The 20,843-nt window shown below is 41.0% G+C and overlaps 1 protein-coding gene across 1 annotated transcript in view; it reads right to left on the minus strand.

Moving 5' to 3' along the window:
- Positions 1–20,843, minus strand: part of GRIN2A (glutamate ionotropic receptor NMDA type subunit 2A) — a 161,911-nt gene that overhangs the window by 112,986 nt on the left and 28,082 nt on the right. The window contains exon 2 of the mRNA XM_028499144.1: positions 10,814–10,928. Within this exon, the coding sequence (XP_028354945.1) occupies positions 10,814–10,928 (115 nt within the window). The remainder of the gene's footprint in view (positions 1–10,813; positions 10,929–20,843) is intronic.

Consider the following 20,843-nt stretch of genomic DNA (forward strand, 5'->3'; position numbering starts at 1 on the left):
GGAAGGAAGGAAGGAAGGAAGGAAAGAAGGAAGGAAGGAAAGAAGGAAGGAAAGAAGGAAAGAAAGAAAAAGAACCATGCAAGACAGAAACAGATACACACACACACACACACACACACACACACACACACACACACGGAGGTGGCATCACTCATTTCAGTTTGATGTGTTCATTTGCTATAGACCTATTGTACTTTCCCCACTGTGACCTAACAAATTGTACCATGTAGGTATTTAAAACAGTCACCATGCATGACTCTAGGGAAGTCAGAGGATAATTTTAAATCTTTAGTAACGGCTTAATTTTCCCTCTCTGTGGCTTACATCATTTGAGAAACTTAATGATCATTATATAAGGAAACAAATTAAATTTCACACAGCTTCTGCTAAGGTGGTGATATTACCAAACCCATTTTACAAAAGGGCACTTGATTTTAGCTGTGGATTTTGGAGAATAAAGGAAACAGAGAGAAAGGGAAAGAGGGGGAGAGGAAGGGATGAGAGATGAACCATGTCATTTACAGGCATGACAAATTTCTTCTGGAAGTATTCAGTCCAGAAATGCCTAAACACAAATCCATGCCTAAAAAAAAATTTTTTTTTTAAATCTTTCTGGGCTTCCCTGGTGGCGCAGTGGTTGAGAGTCCACCTGCCAATGCAGGGGACGCGGGTTCGTGCCCCGGTCCGGGAAGATCCCACATGCCGCGGAGCGGCTGGGCCCGTGAGCCATGGCCGCTGGGCCTGCGCGTCCGGAGCCTGCGCTCCGCAACGGGAGAGGCCACGGCAGTGAGAGGCCCGCGTACCGCCAAAAAAATAAAAATAAAAATAAATAAATAAATAAAATAAAATCTTTCTGACTCCTCTCTTTCACGAATCTCTCAGCAAATCATACAGTCAGTGCCATGTGCTTTCAGTTCTGTTGCTGAAATTTCTCAGATGCCATTGCCACTGTTCTTGTTCACACCTACATTCCCTTTAACCTGAGCTACTTAAATAGTCCCTTAGAAAATTTCCCCCAAATCCATGCCAATCACCATTTTATTTTTGAAGTAGTTTAGTTTTTATCTAAGAGAACAGGCTATGGGGTTCTTATCCTGGCTTTGCAACTTATTAGCTCTGTCATCTTGAGCAAGTTATTGAATTTCTCTGGGCCTTATCCCCTACATATGTAAAAGAGGGTAATAGTAGTATCTGCATCACAGTGTTCATGTTAAGCATTAGATAAGTTTATATATTTGAACGCTTAGCACCCTGCATGGTGTATCATCAATACTAAACGAGTATTAGCTATTACTATTATTATTTTTATGTTGTTCTCCCATCTCAAGTTCTTCAACAGTACCCCAAAGGTGACTGAATAAAATCCCACAGTCTACAATTCAAATTCCAGTATGGTCCTTCATTCCCATAATTTCCCTTTAAACAATCTGCTTTCATCTTCTATTGCCATGTAACAAATGGCCTCAAACATAGCCACTTGAACCAATGCTCCCTTATGACCTCACAGCTCTGTAGGTCAGAAGTCCAGCGGGGCTCAGCTGGGTTCTCTGCTCAGGGTCACATGAGGTCAAAACCAAGCTGTCACTCAGCTGGGCTCATAGCTGCAGGATCTGGGAAGAATCCACTTGCAGACTCATTTGGGTTGTTGGCAGAGTTCAGTTCCTGGAGGTTGTAGGACTGAAGTCCTTGTTTCCTTGCTGGCTGTTGGCCAGAGACCAAACTCATCTCCTAGTGGCCACCTGCTTCCTTGTCATGTGGCCCTCTCAATCCTCAAATCCAGCTGTCAGACAATTCCTGCTTATGCTCAAATCTCTCTGACTTCCTCTTCTGCTATTAGTTTCAGAAAACTCTCTACTTTTAAAAGGCCCATGTGTAGAGAACAAACCTATGGACATCAAGGGGGGAAAGGGGGCGTGGGATTAATTGGGAGATTGGGATTGACATATATACACTAGCTAATATGTATAAAATAGATAACTAATGAGAACCTGCTATATAGCACAGCGAACTCTACTTCACTTTGTTGTACAGTAGAAACTAACACAATATTGTAAAACAATTATACAACCCCCCCCAAAAAAAAGGCCCATGTGATTAGGTTAGGCCCAGCCTGATAACACTCCTTTCGATTAACTCAAAGTCAACTGAAAAACTCCTTTTGCTATCTAACGTAATAATCACAGAAGGCATATCTCGTCATATTCACAGGTCATCCTCCTAGAAGAGAGGATTATAGAAGAGTGAGGGTCTTTGGGGGTCAGTCTTAGAATTCTGCCTACCATACAAGCTATGTTTCAAACACATTGAACTCTTTCTCAAATGAGCCTTGAGCACACTTGCCTCTGGACTTTGGCTTTCAATGGTCCTTCTGCATGGAATGGAATGGCCTCCCCACCCATGTTCAGAAGGTCTCATCTGAGACCCTGCTCAAATTAGAAGTCCTCTGTATAGATACCCTTGATCAGCCAGCCTACGTGTAATATATCCCTTCTCCAAACATCATAGACTTTTATCAGAGCATCTTCTGTGGCACATTTCATACTGTCTTGCAATTACGAGCATCTCCTCATGCCCTATGACACTCTAAGGCAGGTCCACATCTCACTGCAACCCTCATCAATGGCTTGCACATAGTAGGTACTCAGGAAATTTTGCTTGACAGAATAAAAGTGTGAATAAATAAGGGTTATATACCCCAAATTCAACCATCTCTGCTTAAGGGGGACAGATTTAACTAAAATACCAGTTATTTAATAACTCCTATCACACCAGGTGATAGGAACTATACTACAACCATAAACATTTCACTTGGCACTGTTACTGTCTCATTCAGCAGAGATTACTCTAGGTGCTACAGGACTCCAATTTCCTTGTTTCCTTTTCTCCTGTACCACTGCTCTTAAGCATTGCTAGTAAGCTGTGTATTCCAAAGGAAGAAAGAGGCACATAGACAGGAAGCAGGAAATCTTGATAGCCAGGATGACCTAGATGAAACCATTTTTTCAAGATAACAAAGAGTAAATCCATGTCCTAAAGCAGTAGTTCTATATCTTTAATGGGCATTGCTAGGGGAGCTTATGAAAAAGCAGAATCAGAAATGATTATTCTGTAGGTTTGAGGTAGTGCTAGTAACGCAAAAGTCTTAGCACCTTTATATCTTTCCCATGGTTACTCTGATATGGGTAGCCCACAGGACCACACATGTAAAATGACGGCACTAAAAGATGTTCCTCATTTGGGGAAGTTCGTGAAAAAAAATCCTTTCATTCTCGTATCCATTCTATAAATATTTATTGAGTGTCACAGCTATTGAGCACCAGAGATATAGTGGTAAAGGAAAAAGTGAAAACCTGAAAACAAACAGTATTCTCTCAGTGCTAGTCATAGCCAGAATTCATGGCTTCATCAATGCACTGCCATCGTTTTTCTAAGCAAAGCGAGCACATAGTAGAAGCCATAATATATTTCTGGCTGCTTGTAGGACGTATAAACAATGTATTTCCGTTTTAGCAATTCGCACAATTGTTCTATCAATTGTAACTTAGTGGTGTCCTCTCAATTATAATTTTCCTCTGTGATTTCTTTAACGTAATCGTTGGAGTATGTGTATGCAGATGCCAAGTATAATGTTTGCATAAATACTTCCATCTTTTAGCAGGATGAACCTTTTGACAGATAACTGATATCATACACGCACACATACACACAAGCAAACACACACACTAGAAATCTTCTGCACGTGAGTTCTTGAGACTCACCAAGCCATCTAGGTTAAATGTGGTGGGAAAGTCATGGAGGGGTAGTTAAAATACAATGATTTAGAAGGGAGAGAGTTATGACATTCTCTAATTAGAGACCCCACCATGGGAAAACTGCACCCCACGCATATACCATTGTGGGTGAAAGCCTCGATAGATCTGGTAACACACTGATATGCCACAGCCAGAACTGGGGATCAATCTTAGCTTTTTCTAAGATCTCCTTTATTGTATCTGTACTAGGAATTCTTTAACTGGCATCTGCTTCATTATGCACAAGACACAGGAACAGGGTACAACCCCTTCTTCAGTGAGCCAGATTGGAAGGTGGAACTTCTGTAGAACAAAAAAGACGGCCTGTGAGACGTGATGAATGCTTATACCCCAAGTTCCAACTGGTTGGGTTTGAGTGAAATCTGCTGCATCCAGTGAGAATAAGGAGGTGGGTGTCACTCTAAGGATAGGAGGAACTCCCTTAATTTCTCCTCTAAAATAATCCTTTCCCAGCAGCTGTAATTCAGTATGATGTAGGAATTAGGAATACAGCCTGTGGGGTCAGGCAGTCCCCCATTCACATCCTGCTTCCACCACATGCAGGATCTGAGGCAGGTCCCTGGCTTCTCTGAACCTGAATTTCCATTTATGAGGCAAGGATAAGAACACCTACTGTAGATGAGTTGTTGAAATGACGAAATGAGCTCATGGACATAAAACTCTCAGCATAGTTCTTGGTATAGAGTAGCTCTTAGTAAGTGGTGACTGAAGTCAGCATTACCAGCAGATTGTATAGAGGCCCTTCTAGGCATTAGAAATAGCACCCTGTGGTACAGCCAAAGAAACATGTGGAAGGAACAGACCTCTCCCTGATGGGGCCCACAGTCCAAGTGAAGATGGACGTGCAAGGAAATAATTATAATGCAAGCTGCTAACACTCTTAGGAGTTAGTATACAGGTTTGTACGAAGTGGAAAGGACCCAGCCTGATTTGGATTATCCAGATGCAGCATCAATGGAAGGGGTGCCCTTGGCAAAAAGAGGAAATTGTTCAAAGAGGCAGGAACTGAGACAGAGAATGAACAGATGACAAGTGACTATGAGGGCTTGGAGGATATTGGGAGGATAAGAATGAAGCTTTCTGCGCCGGGACACAGGAGAATAAGCATATTTGAGAGAAGAAGATGGTGACTTTGGCTTTGGACAAGGTGAAGTGGAGGTCCATGGGCTGTCCGTGTAAGGGAGTCCTGGTGCCAAGTCTGGAGATCAGGAGATCTGGGCTGGAGGGAGGGATCTGGGAGTCATCACAGTGTGGAAAGCAGCTGAGATCAAGGGCACCAAAGAGAATGCAAACAGAGTGGTGAGAATAAAGAGGGAAGCAGACACATCAGAGAGATGGGAATGGGACCCTTCATTCAGGAAGACGTAACGATGGGTCTCCCTTTTGTCTTCTGGGGCATCCCTACCATCTTTAATTAGAGCTTCTCTGGAAGAGAAGAGGGTTGTTTTATTTTAATATTTATGATTTTTGTCCCATTCATGCTTGAAGTCAAAACCGCTTTAAAAACCTTTTTTTAAATCTCTCTCCCTCCGCCTCTCTCTTTCTTTCTCTCTAAATACATATGCTTTTTAAAGCTAGTCTGTATGTATGTTATATGCATGTGCATATACGCACATTTGTTTTCGTTTTCGACTGGTGTAACCCCAAAATGGTAAATAGAATTATTCTCAAAGCATTTTTTCAAGTAGTTAATAAGATGATTCAACATGGAGAGATCCAATCTTTTACTCAATGTCCCCACCCTCGTGAAGACTTACCCACTTGACCAAATCGAGTCCACCCCTCTCTCCCCAGACATGGCTCAGTAATGAGCTACTTGAGGAGAGGGGTGGTATCCTATTCATCCTCGACTCACTCTGGTGCAGATGGAATGTTGGCCATAGAGTTGGCCCACAGAGGGTGTTTATTGTATTGGCCTGGGCTGCCCATTGGCTTGTAACCAGGGTATTAGTCTCAAGCATCTCTGGGAAGGCTTGGACCCACTAAGCTCTAATGCAGAGCAAAGCCATCGAAAAAAAAAAAAAGGAGAGGCAGAAGGCATGGAAGTCCCAATTTACAAGAGGAAAGTCTGCTCAGACCTGAGTTCTGTGTCTGCCGAACACAAGCGGGCACTGTGCACAGCACTGGAATAATCCACGCCAGCTGCACACAAAGGCCCAGCAGAAAGCAAATGTCCCTCTAAGGGCTTGTCATGTTTTCCAAGACACCCTCATTACATGCTGCTTCCAGTGACTCCATTGAGTGACCTCAGAGATGAAAAGAAATCTCCTCTGAGTCCCAGAATAACAGCTCCCTCCTTCTGCAGACCTTCCCCTCTGCTGACCGGCTGTACCAGCATGTGCTGCTGGGGGACGGCTTTAAGGATAACATGACTGGTATTTACCTGCTCCATTGGCTTCCTCTTTCTTCGAGACAGAAGCACAAGGAGTTATTTCTGAAGCACTGGATCCCCTGAGCGCTGAGAGAATAGACCAGCTACAGGAAGCATTTGTACATTCTAAGCTCAACTCGGCAGCAATTCCCGGAGCTGCCTTTGTGGGAAATTGCTATACTTCAACAGAAATTTGAAGGAGGACACGCAAAATATTAAAAGGGTATTTTCTGTATGTGGAAATGAAGCCTATCAAGGGCTGCCTTCTTTTATGCAATGTTATCACCTGCACTACAGTGGCCTCCCTGTAAACAGGCTCCCTGGCAAATGAGATAGGTCCAAAGGCAGCACAGAGAATTCACAGGTGTGAGCCAAGCCTGACCCAGGACTGGTTAAATCCAACCAATGAGAATGATTTTACAACTCCAAAGGTGATCCTCAGACTGTGTAACTTCAAAAGGTTGAAAAATAACTCCAAAATGTAATAACAAAAGGCAGAAAGGCTCAAGTTCTCTACCTCTTATTAAGGACAACAAAAAAATAACTTGCATTTTGACTTTCCATTTGCAAGAGGAGAGAGAAGCCAGAATTCGAAGGATGAATAAAAGAAAGTAAGGATACAGGGAAGCATTACAGGAAAGAAAAAAAAAAGTATGTTCAGAGTCCCAGATACATAAAGGAACCAGCTCAGACATGGAGATGTGAACCACTTAGGACAGTGGGCTACAGGGTATACACCCAGGGACAGAATCCAGTGCTTTCCTCAAGCATCACAAAAGTGCACAAAATCCCAACCCATCCCTCTCCACACACACACCAGAGTCTAAGTTCCATGAATCAGAAATTGTTGTTTTGTTTCTCCTGTTCACTGATAGATTTCAAGCATCAAGAATAGTGCCTGGCACATAGCAGGCACTGAATAAACATTTGTCGAATGAATGAATAAACCAAGTCGTCACTCAGAGCTTGGGTGTACCGCCTGAAGAAAAAATCAAGTAAGCGTTCAATAAACAATGGCTATTGTTGTCATAACTAGTACTCATGTCAGGGAGTTAAGTATGAAAACTCAGTAAGCATTGGTAATTAATTGTGCAGGGTATCTCAATTTGAACAGTTTCAAAATATATCTTTTAATTAAGATACAATGGCATGCAATGAAACAAACAAATCTTGTGTGATAGTCTGATGCATTCTGACAAATGTTCAAGACAAGGAATATTGCCATAACTCTAGAAAGTCCCCTGCGCCCCTTTCCTATTAATTGCCCTCCTCCAAAAAAGCAACCATCATTCTGATATCCAACCCCATAGACTAGTTTTGCCTCTTCTTGAACTTCATAAAAATGGAATCATACAGTATAATCTTCTGTGTCTGGCTTCCTTTGTTCAACGTAATGTTTTTGCAATTCATCCGCATCGTGTGGGTATTACCAATTCGTACCTTATTAATGTGTAGCAATCCCTTTTATGAATATATGTAATGTATTTACCCATATCCTTGTTGATGAACCTTTGAGTTCTTTCTGATGTTTTGCTATTATGAGTGTCTTATATAAATATTACTTTTTGGGTATATGTTTAAATTTCTTTGCGGTAAATACCTAGGAGTGGAATTGCTGGATCATAAGGTTGGTGTATGTTTAACTTTATAAGAAACTGCCAAACGGTTTTCCACAGTAGCTGGAATTTTACACCCCCGTCAGCAATATGTAAGAGATTCAGGTGCTCCATGTCCTTACCAGCACTTGGTATTGTTGGTCCTTTTCATTTGAGCCATTCAGGGGGTATGAAGTGGTAGATCATTGTGGTTTTAATTTGCATGTCTCTGATTATCATCAACGTTAAACATGTTTTCATGTACTTATTGACTATTTGAGTAAAATTTTTTGTGAAATTTCTAAGTCAATTTCCTGTTTTAATTGTGTGTTGTTTTTATTATTGATTTATAGGAGTTCTTTATATATTCTGGATATGAGTCCTTTGACTGAGATATATTTTAAAAAATATTTTTTCTGGATTTGTGGCTTCTCTTTTTCAGTTTCTAACAGTGTCTCTATATCGGCAAAGATTTAAATTTTGATGGAGTCTGGTTTATTACTTTTACTGTATGCTTTCTCAGATCTCAAAAATATCCTCCTATATTTTCTTATAGAAACTGTAGTTTTAGCTTTTATATTTAAGTCTGAAATTTATTTTAAGTTTTTTTTTGTGTATAGTGTGAGCTACGGGTCAAGGGTTTTTTGTTTTTTTTTTCAGTAAGACTATCCAGTTGATGTAATGCCATTTATTTAAAAGGCTTTGCTTTCTCCCATTGTCATAATTATTCATCAAAAATCATTTGAATACATATTTGTGAGCCTATTTTCATTATTTCATCATTATTCAAGATGTTGGTTATAGGATTTTCATAGATAACTTTTATCAGATTGAGAAATTGCCCTTGTTTATCAAGAATGAATATTGGATTGTGTCAAATGCTTTTTTTGCATCTATTGGGATGACCATATAATTTTCTCCTTATTATGTCAATATGGTAAATTACATTGATTTATTTTTAGAATGTTAAACAAATCTTGCATTCCTAGAATAAACACCACCTATCCCTGATGTAGTATCCTTTTCCAATATATTGCTGAACTATGATTACTAATATATTGAAAATCTCTGTGTAGACTGGTATAATTTCTTTTTAAAATATTTGATAGAATTCACAATGAAGCCATCTATGCCCAAATTTTTTCTTGTTTTTTAAATGGGAAGGCTATTAGTTATGAATTCAGTTTCTCAAGCAAATTTAGAGCTATTCAGATTGTCTATCGCTTCTTCTGACAGTTTTGGGAAACTGTGGTTCTTCAAGAAATTCGCCCATTTTGTCTACATCATCAAATTTGTTGGCATAAATTTTTCAAAATTTTAAAAATCATATTAATGTCTGTAGACTCTGGAACGTCTGTTGTGATATTCCCTCTTGCATTTTTAGGATTGATTATTAGTATTTGTGTCTTCTTTCTTTTGTGTGGTCACTCTTGCTAGGAATTAGAAATTTTATTAATCTTTTTAAAGAATTAGCTTTTGGCTTTGTCGATTTTCTCTATATTCTGTGTTCTTCTGTGTTGATTTTTACTCTTATATTTATTTCCTTCCCCTACTTCATTTGGGTTTACTTTGCTCTATTCTTTCTAGCTTCTTAATGTAGAAGCTTAAATCGCTGACTTTACACTTTCCTTTTTTCTTTTTTTATTATAAGCATTGAAAGCTATGGATTTCCCCCTTAGCACATCATCAAATTTATTCTTCAAATTTTGATATGTTGTGTTTTCATTGTCATTCCATTAAAAATATTCCCTAATGTTTTTCTGATTTCTTCTTTGACCCATAGGTTGGTTATTTAGAAGCATGTTACCTAATTTCCAAACATCTGGGGATTTTCTATATATATTTTTGTCATTACTTTTTATTTTAATGCTGTTATGGTCAAAGAATGCATTGTGCATATTTTAATCCTTTTAAATATACTGAGACTCATTTTAGGCTCCAGAATATAGTCTACTTTGGTGAATTTTTCAAGTGTACTTGAAGGAATGTATATTTTGTGGCTGCTGGATGTGGCAGAAAAAACTGTGAAGTTTCTACTTCAGAAGTCCCTTCTAGGAATCTGTCACTGACCCCCTGCCCCAAAGTCAATGCTTCCGTTTGCACAGTATTGTCTTCTGATCCTATTTAATTATAATATGACTTCCACACCATACCCTGTATCTTCCTACCCCTAAGTCTCTCAGGCCTCCATCTGATGCGCAAAGTGAAAATAAACCTCGAGGTGCTGAAGTAGTTTAGAGACCATGCATTGCTTGTCCAGAAAGACACGATAACAATATAGTCCTTTTCCTTTTCAGTCCTCTTATTCTGCTTTCTATATGATATTTGGTGGACTAATTTGAGAGCTGAATTATGGGAAGAGGGGGTATGCCACTGGGACAGATATTGCCATTGTATGCATGGGCTCATCTACAAATTCCCTGTGAAATCTCTCCTCTCTGACTCAGTATATGGCTTGTGTGGTACATCAGATGAGTTTTTCCTGAACATTGATTTTTTATATTTTTTATAGTTATTATATATGTTCTAGAAAATGTGCTTTACAAGAAATACAACCCTCTCCAATCCATGATTTGCAGAAGTGATACATTTAAGTTTTGGAAATGAGCTGACTGAAAGCAAAAGACTAAGTACATGAAAATACAAGGGGTTCATTCATAGGGCAAAATGTGTGAATATGGTACCCCATTATGAGGTTTAGGCAAACTGGTGTGATCACTGCCAGATAGTGAACACTTGCTACTGCAATGATGTGAACCAAACTTCACTGCTTTTAAATTACCTTAAGTCTTTCAAGGACACTTCCTACTCAGATTTGAGAACCCAACACAAAGAACAGCACACAACTGCCACAGTTCACCCAGGGAAAGCGTCTCCATCTTACAGTATCTGTCTGCCTTGTTCCATCAAGGGACATGGAATGACATGTGGAGCTGCTCAGAGGGAAATACTTTGGGAAAAGGAGTAGTTTGAGCTCCCTTGCTGCCCACACCTTTCCTGCCTCCCCTGTATTCGGCACACAGAAGGATGCTTACCTTTTCCCATTCGCGGTCCTTGTTCAGCACGATGACCACCAGCCTGGGGTGCACCTGATAGCCTTCCTCAGTGAAGGACAAGTCTTTGCCATCCCATGTCACATTGACCATAAATCTAGAGAGAGGAAGAGAAAAACAAATGTTTAGGGAAGAATTAAAGATGTTTCAAACAAATAAGTGGATGCCACCATCAGTATAACACTGAGAAGGTATAAACTCATCACAAGTAGCCTCTATCTGTGGAAGCATCAGTACCCACCCAGGCTCTGCTAATTTCCATGCACTCTTTTTCATGAGCCTGTAATTACTCCCAGAATCCTCAATCTTGTGTAGGCATTAGTAATTTATTGCAGAAAGCACGGGGGATGGAACATATTTGTCCTGCCAGACTATAGACTTTTGTTCAAATGATCTTCTTACAGGAGGATCTGAAAGCATGTTTTAACAAGCTTCCCTAAAGGAAACCGCTTGCTCATAAACCACATGGTCTACAACGTCAAAGAAATGATAACCCATTCATTCATTATTCATTCAACTAATATTTATCAAATATTTGCTACATGTCAGGACTCGGCTAGTTGGTTGACAATAAAGAAGAAACAGACATGATCTCTGTCCTCTTAAAGCTTATAGTCTAAGGGAGAGGACAGGTATTAATTGGTTTAATCACCGAACTATGACAAGTGCTACAATAGAGGGGGTGGGGTGTGCTATGTGAAAGTGAAACAGGGGTCAGGCAAGGCTTCTATAAGGAAGTGCAGCCTTGACCTGAAGGATGAGTCAGCATTAACTAGATAAGAAAAGATGTAAGCACATTCCAGGCAAAAGGGACAGCATGTACAAAGGTCCTGTGGTAGTGCTTATGAAGGACTGAGTGCAAACCAGTGAGGGCAAAGCAGAGAGAGACAGGGAAATGTGGGGTGTGGTGTGGGTGAGAAGGTAAATAGGGGCAGACAGTGCAAAGCTTTTCAGGCCATGTTCAGGAGTTTTATCTTTGTTTTAAAACAATAGAAAGACATTGAAGATTTATCAAGGAGGTGACATAATCAGACTTTTCTTGTATCAATATAATATGACTTAAATGTTGTGTAGAGAATAGGTTTGTAGGGGACCACAGTAGGTAGGGGGGGGCTGCTCACAGTGCTCTTATTATTCAGGTGAGAGATGACGCTGGCTTTGGTCCCATTGTGGCCCCAAAGTGGAGGAGAAGGAAGAGTAGGAACAGCAACACATAGGGCCAAGTGGAGAAATATTTAGCAGGTGTTTAGTGATGGGTTAGATATGAGGGTGGGGGAGAGAGAGGCATCAGGGATGGCTCCTCGATGTCTGCCCTATACAACAACTGTGCAGTTGTCTTCGTCACAAGTGATGTCTGCCTGTCTTACAATACTCTTATCTCTACCTCCCACACCCCCGCCTCAAACCACCTCGCCTGTAGTCAGGCTCGGCTCTGACGCAGAGCAAGACAGAGCTCATTTCCCAGGATTTGGGAGGGAGGGTTCTCAGGGGTTCACACCTCCTTGCAGCGTGAGAAAAATATGATGTTGTTAAAGACGTCCAAGAAAACACACCACTTAGCAGACACTCAGTAAATACAGTATGGTGGTTAGAAGCATTCAGAGACCTCCCCATAAAGACAGGGTACCTCAAAGTCATAGCATTTTTTTGCATTATATTCCTCTAATAACAAAAGTAGCTAAAGAAGTAAAATATTAAGGAAGAGGACTAGATTACAAAAATAATTCCAAAAAGAGAGATTGGCCTAACTGGTCACATGTCTGCCCCTGGGCAGCCACAATGCAGAAGACCTGACTGTGTCCTATGGGGGAAGAATCAGGTCTCCAAGGACAAGGTTAAGAAATTGGGGAAAAGGCAAAGAACATTTTTGTGTATCCATTCAATGGACTGTTTTGAGTCCTTAAAAAATCATGTTTTTGAGACAAGTTAATGGCATGAAGATAATGCTTGCTATTTAATGTTAAACAAGCAGAAAAGAGGATAAAAACAGGGTTTGTCTATGCATGGAAGGATCCCAGGTACTTTCCGTTTTCTTTTGTGTATCTTTGTATTCTCCAAATTTTCTGCAAATAGTTTTTATTTTTAACAAAATACTGTTTGTTTAAAAACAGAAAAATCAAACATTGCTATTCTAGAAGAAGCAAAGGGTAATCACGATTCTATTTGGTGCATCTGAGGCATCGCTGATCATTTCCTAGGAAGATAATTTACCGATTCAACAACAATTTACTGAATGTCTATTGTGTGTCAGGCCTCATGGTGAGTCCCATAAATACAGAAATAAAAAACACAGTGCCTGTGCCCCCTCTTACATCCTCACAATTCAGTGACATAGACACATAAACAATGACAGTACATAGAAGGCCACTTGTGCGCCAATGCACAGTAAGTATAAGTCATGAGAATGTAGAGGAAGGGCCCCTAACGCAATCTCTGCAACGTAGGGAGGACTTCCTGGGAATCTTCAAGAGTAAAGGGGTTGAGGAGAGGTGGAGAAGAGCATTCAGAGCAGAGGAGTCCTTAAACAAACAAGAGTCAGCAAAGGAAGTGACACGCTAACAGGTAGTGGGGTTTGTCTGGAGAGCATCCCTTAAGCTAGATCATAAGGGGCCTAAAGTGTCTGGATTTTGTTCAGAAGGCCATAAGGATCACAAAGGGTTTTAAGTAGAGGAGTGATTCACCGCATGGAGGAAACTGCAAGGCCAAGGGCATAGACCCATGAAATGTCACGATGGAACACTGTCCATGGAATTTCAGCATAAAAATTGCAGACAAAGCTCACCAGTGGACTTTACCTGGGCTGCCAGGAAATCTGTAACCAAGTCACTCTGTATCTGCAGTCCAAAACTCATAGTTAGGCCAGCTGATTCACTGAGGGTTTCAGTTAGTTTGTTTGTTTGTTGTCTTTTATTGAATCCAATAAGCTCTCAAGCCAAGTTTTGATTATACAATAATTTGACGCGAATAGAGTTCAGGTTGGGCCAATCTAACACCCCAAAGGTGGGTGAAACTGAAAAATTTAGTCCATTAGCAAGAGGTTTGAAAATATCCAATTTTATATGTTTGGAAATGGCAGACCAGAGGACGAATGCTTTGGGTTTGACTTGGACCCCTGGCGGGGGGGGGAGAGCCATTCACAGGGTTATGTGGTGTGAACCGATGTCACGGTCACCATTTTAATCTAGGAGCTAGCATGCCCTGTTGAGAACCCAGTCTTCTGATATGCCAGTTGAATCTACTTAAATCTCCCTCTTCTTTAATTCCCCATCTCTGTTTCCCCTGCTCATTTCCTTTTCTCCCATTTTGTAGTGAAATCAGATGGAGTTAGCAGGGACATTATTTAGATGCAATCCATCTTCTTCAGATTATATGGAAACAACTATATGGAAATTCTCACACTCCACATTGTTCTGTGTTCCTTTAAGAATCAGTATTCTGGACCAATGAGTCTACATACTCTATGTTAATATTGTCTATTTTCTTCTTTCCTTCCTTCCTTCCTTCCTTCTTTTCCTTCCTTCCTTCCCTCCCTCCTTCCCTTCTTCCTTCCTTCCTTCTTTCCTTCTTTTCTTTCCTTCTTTCTTTCTTCCTTTCTTCTTTCCTTCCTTCCTTCCTTCCTATTAAAAGTCTTCAGTGTCCTGGGAAGGAAAAAAAAAAACCCTCTAACAGGAATATTTGCTGAACAGTAATTTCATTATGAAGTTGGCAGGGAGCAAGTACCCATTACCTTCAATTCCCCCATCGAATTTCTAGGAAGGATGATCCGTATTTCCACAGGCTTTCTTCCCACTTAAACTTACTCCAGAGCAGAATTCTTTACCCAGGGAAAAACCATTATACACCCCACTGCTTGGTCCCCATTAACACCTGCTGGGCACTTGTATTAAACAGTAAAATCTTATCACTGTTTTGTTTATCTCTTGAAAATTGATTACAAAACTTTTAGTGACCAGATAAAATATCAGAAATTCTGGCTGCTGCTAAGCTTCGAATTACATCTTTGACGTTTCCGGCAGGAGCAATAAACACATGAAGACATGCCGGCAAAACGTGGACATGGCGGAGGCTCTGATGGTTTGCAGAGGGTCCACTTCTGTGTTATTATCGTCCATGGATGGTAAAGTGTCAAGTTGTTTTTTTAATCAGTGAAATACGTAACAGAAAATATGTAAATTATGTGATGCACATACCTACAAATTTCCTTTGGTATCTACAGCCTCAGGTGTATGAAGCTGAAGTCCAGGTGAAAGAAACATTTCTCTACTGCTTGCATTTTGTGCCCTGTGAATTGTTGGTGTACGGGGATCAGAAATAACATGGACACACAGGTGGATTGTTTTCCCTATATTATGGCTGCAAAGAAATTGGGCCAGAATTATCTAGTTCTTTCTAGATCTGCTCTAATATGGTAGCCACCAACAACCGGTGGCTATGGAGTACTCGAAATGTGGTTAGTCTGAATAGAAATGTGCCATAAGGGCACGACATACTGGATTTGGAAGACTTTGTAGGAAAAAATAGTGTAAAAGATCTCATAAACAATTTTATCTTCATTTAATGTTGAAAAATTTTAGACATTTTGGTCGCAGTAGGATACATTATTAAAATAAATTTCATCTTCTTTTTACTTGTTCCTTGTGTGGCCAGATAATTTGAGATGATAAGTGACTACATTATATTTCTACTGGACAGCTGTTCTGGACCATCTTTGGTGTTTCATTTTGTTTTTTAACCAGCAGACGGCCGGTGTGCATTATGAAGGCAGGGACCTCTTATGCCTTGTTTTGCATTGTATTTTTAGTGCCAAACAGAGTGCCTGACACATGGCTGGTGCTAAAATAAATAGGTGCAGAGTGAATAAAAGGATGAATTGCTGTTGCTAGCAATTGCTGGTATCACAGCCTACCTCTGCCATCCCCCAGCTGTGCCACTTGGGGTCATATATTTAAAATTCTCTGAGCTTCCATTTCCTTCTTTGTAAATAGTAGTTTACCCTTACATAAAGTTTCCATGTATTTTTTTTTTCCACCCTGTCATATTTCCTAACACCCCACCCCAAATGCAACCTCATCCTTTTAAAGCCATGCTTATTGCGGCCATTCTGGGTACTCATTGCCAGGATCCTTCTTTCTTTTTGTCAAAGGCCGACCGCACATGGGCTGAATAAGCTCTTTTAACTATTACTTAAAGTGTCTCATTCCTCCAGATTTCTATTTTCTCTCTTTTGTCTCGTAAGTCTCCTTAAACTTCCCAAATCTGATTATTTGCAATGCTCTCTAGACATATTATTGTCCACTATTTACCTTCAGACTTTAATTCTCTTACTGTTTCATAAATGCCACCAGAACCCATTCAGTGTGTCTCAATTTTCAGTTAAGTTTCCATCTGCTTTGCTATTTCTCATGTTCCCCAGGCCTTTTCCTGAATCGCACTATCCCTTAAATGCCTCCTCAAACTGCTTTGGTGTCACCATTTTTTTCATTTGTCATTTAATTTACATGTTTTTGAAAACAGAGTCCCTGTTTTCTTTACCCTTTTTCAGTTCTCAAGACACTCTCATTTTTACAAAATAGTTTGGCTCTTTCCATCTTCCTCTTGGTGGTTTGAAATCCCTTCCACTTTGATGTCTTTCTCAGCACCCTCTCATCCTCCATTAACCATTCCCTTTTGGGCACGAATCCTCTCTTTAGAGCAAACTCATGGTTTTTCGACTCCCAACTCCTGCACCACACCTTTCCCGAATACGCCCTCACACCATTTCTTTTCAGCAAGTCTCTTAATGAGTGTACTTTCCTCTTTGCCCCGGTTCTTAATTTCATATACTCATTGGTGGTTTCTCATTTCCCCTGAATGATTACTAAAGGCATGACCGCAGAGCTGAGACTTAAATGTCAGGACAGAAATGTAATAACTCCAACACATAGATCTGCATAATCCAGGCCAGCATAATTCAAAATGGACTCAGAAACTACAGAATAATGAAAAAGAAGAAAAAAAAAAAAAACCCCAAACAAAGAAACAAAACTGGGTTAAAAAAAGAGAGGGGAGTATTTACTCTTTTTCAAATTCCACTGTGGCCAATTAAAAAATGAAAATAATAATGTTAGTTGTCTTGGCTAAGCAGTATTAATTTTAAAAAATTAGAACAGGAGTGGTAAGCTCCAAAAAGGCAGGGATCTTTCTTTTGATCACTGCGACTCTAAAACACCTAAAAGAGTGTCCTGCAGTACGCGCTTAAAAGTATTTGTTGAATAAATGAACAAATGAATGAGTAGGCATAGGCTGCTGCGATCTTGTTCATTCAACGTTTATTTCCTGTGCAACAACTGTAGAGAAGCAATTCTGCAAGACGACTGTTTAGTTTAGGAATCAGAAAGCCTGGGTTAGCATGCAGTTCTGTGGCTTCCAATCCCAGGTAAGTCTCCTAAATTCTCAGGGCATCCATTTCCTCTTCTGTAAAATTCAAGTTATGATAGCCACATCTCTGTGTAATTATAGGGATCACATTAGATGACATTTAATGAGAGATATATAATGTGACCAGCAGAGTGTTGGCACATAATGGTGTCTGGTAAATGATGACAGTGGGGGTAGTAGTAGGTGTCACAGTTTCACATATTTATCTTTTTTCCTTCTAAAATTTGAAATTAAAAGGCTTTCTCTTAGATGCTCGAGGATCATTTTGACTGCTAATCCCAGTTTTCCAATGGAGGCAATGAACCCTGTAGGCCCCTACCCCAAGTTAATCTGATTACTCAGAGCCCTAGGTACCCCTGGACCAGGCTATGGTGCAAGGGTGCTGACCCAGGTGCCAGCCTGCCCTTCATGACTCCTGGGCTTCCCATCTCTGCTTGGTGAGCACACCTGAGCCAAAGGTGACTTTCTGAGGACATGCCCCACCAACTATCTTTTGTAATACAATTTCTAAGTCTAAAACATGGACTAAGTTAGGGCAAAGCTTTCTCTGTAAGTGTGACCATTCTATCTACCCCATCACTAGACAACATGCTTGACCCATTTGGCCAAAGGTCTGCAGTGGGAACAGGATCTATAGAGTAGGATCTAAGATGCATGCCCTAATTCTACTTTATCAGGAATTATTGGAAGCCTGAGTGTCCATTAATAAAGTGGTTCTCAGGATCTCTTGCTCCTTATATGTGTGGTTTTTTCAGGAACATGATGGGGGATGTGGAAAATCTTGAAATTCTGGATAGTATTTTGTAACACTATCAAAATAGTACTGAACATATCACCATGAACCTCTAATGGCTCTGCCTCACCTAACCATTTGGAACTGGCTGGCACAGGGGTCAATGGATTCATCCCCTGCAATGAGCATCTATTCCAAGAGAGCTGGAAAAAAGTAGGCAACATGACAAGCAGTTTCTATGAACTCCCTGGATCACCTGTGTCTATGCTGTCAAATTATTCAGGATCTCAAACAGGCAGATGTACATGGATGTTGACTCCTCATGTTCCCCAAATGTGCAGAATGAGATGATGTGAATCAATTCAGAGTGCAGCTTTATCCAAGAATTGCTGGGTATCCCCCAATCCTGGAACCTTAGGCCCCATGAGAAGAGGGGATTTGTCTATCTTGTTCTCGGCTGTACCCCCTTTCCAGAACCTGGAACAGTGCCTGGCAGAGAGAAGCTGCTCAGTACATATTTACTGAGGGAAGGAAAAGTCTCAGATCTCTATCGTATTCTCTAGCCCTCTGACGATGAGCCCCACTTTCTCTACCTGTCCAGAGCATGTTCATCTGTGCTCGGTGGGTCTCTGGGGAACTGAGGAGGTAACTAAGGCAGAGGAGAAAGGCTGGGGCCCAGGAGATGGTAGATCGTGGGGCTTCTCAGCCTCCATAATCATGTGGGCCAATCTCTCGCAGTAAATGTCTTTCTCTATATAAATATCTTACCACTTCTGTTTCTCTGGAGAACCCTGACTAATACAACCTGATACTACCATCTGCCAGAGGAACTGTGAAAATAAAACACAAATCTGCAGTGAATACGATGTAAAGGGGTCCCCCCTGCGTTACTCATAACCTGCACAACTATATCACCTCTGCCGGGTTACAAAGTACTTGAGGACAAGAGTACATAACTCAGTACTTTGAACCCTAGGAACATTGTCAGGTAGAGAGAAGAGCAGATTAGGGATTTGCAAGCTAGAGTTGAGTTTTAAACCCTCCATTACTGACGCTGTGCCTTTAAGCAAATCATCCAACTCCTCTGAGTCTCACCTCACTCCTATATCAATGGGGTTAAACACCACTGTCTTAGTCTGCTCAGGCTGCTGTTACAAAACACCATAGATTGGGTGACTTAAACAACAGGCACTTATTTGTCACAGTTCTGGAGACTGGAAGTCCTAGGTCACGCCTGGGCAGATTCAAATGCTGGTGAGGATTCTCTTCCTGGTTTACACACTATCTTGTTCTGTCCTCACATGGCCAAAGAGTCAGATGTCTAGTCTCTTCCTCTTTTTTAAGGACACTAATTCCATCATGAGGGCCCCACCCTCACAACCTCATCTAACCATAACAACTTCCCGAAGACCTCACCTCCAAATAACATCACACTGGGAATTAGAGCTTCAGCATGTTAATTTTGGGAGAATGCAAACATTCAGTGCATAACAACCACACAGCGTTAATGCGAAGTTTTACGGTGCTAGGGCTAAGAGGTAGGATTGACATCTGTAAGTCATATGAACAACTATCTCAGTTTTCCCAGAACTGAGGGATTTCCTGGGGCATGGAACATTCAGTGCTAAAACCAAGATCATAAGTTATGGACCATAAGTTAAGAGTTTGGTCCAGTAAGCAACACCTCAAAAGCACATCTATCGAAAGGCCTCAAATTCATTTCTTATCAAACACATCCTCAATTCAAATAAATATTAATTGAGTACCTATACTATATGCCAGCAACATGCAGGAGATAAAATGGTAAGTAAAAAACTTGTGGTCCTTCCCTTGAAGTCACTTACAGTTTAGGGAGAAAGCAGGTTTTATACAATAATTCCAATAAATGGTAATATATTTGCAACTAAATTCCCTGAGGCTACAGGAACATTAGCAGGGGGACCTAATCTATCAGAATACTAATTAGTCTTCCATTGCTCCATTTCTACTTGCTTTTTTTCTGGGCAAACACCAAGTTGAGTTCTTGGAAGGAATCAAAAACTCTCATGCTTTCCAGGTATGAGACGGGACAGATAACATCAAGGGCTGAAACGGACCAGATACAAGATTATAGAGAATGACGAAAACCCCAGCTAAAGGCATTCAGTAAATTAATTTTTTTTTTTTTTGTGGTACGTGGGCCTCTCACTGTTGTGGCCTCTCCCGTTGCAGAGCACAGGCCCCGGACGCGCAGGCTCAGCGGCCATGGCTCGCGGGCCCAGCCGCTCCGCGGCACGTGGGATCCTCCCGGACCGGGGCGCGAACCCGTGTCCCCTGCATCGGCAGGTGGACTCTCAACCACTGCGCCACCAGGGAAGCCCCAAGTAAATTAATTTTAAAATAATACTGTAGGGCTTCCCTGGTGGCGCAGTGGTTGCACGTCCGCCTGCCGATGCAGGGGAACCGGGTTCGTGCCCCGGTCCGGGAGGATCCCACGTGCCGCGGAGCGGCTGGGCCCGCGAGCCATGGCCGTTGAGCCTGCGCGTCCGGGGCCTGTGCTCTGCAACGGGAGAGGCCGCGACAGAGGGAGGCCTGCATACCACAAAAAAAATAAATAAATAAAAATTAAAAAAAATAAAAAAATAAAAATAATACTGTAAATGAAATGTAGCATATCTACTAACCACTCATTTGAACTCTCTGTTCTAAATTCAAACTTAGGAATATTCATATTCCTTCCTCCAGCAAAAACCCTGCTTCCTTCTATGCCCATATAGCTCACAAGATTGCATCCCTTGGACCTAATGGAACTTAAAAGCTTTTGCACAGCAAAGGAAACCATAAACAAGAGGAAAAGACAACCCTCAGAATGGGAGAAAATAT

Source organism: Physeter macrocephalus, chromosome 14 (genome assembly GCF_002837175.3).
Source record: "Physeter macrocephalus isolate SW-GA chromosome 14, ASM283717v5, whole genome shotgun sequence".
Taxonomy (NCBI): domain Eukaryota; kingdom Metazoa; phylum Chordata; class Mammalia; order Artiodactyla; family Physeteridae; genus Physeter; species Physeter macrocephalus.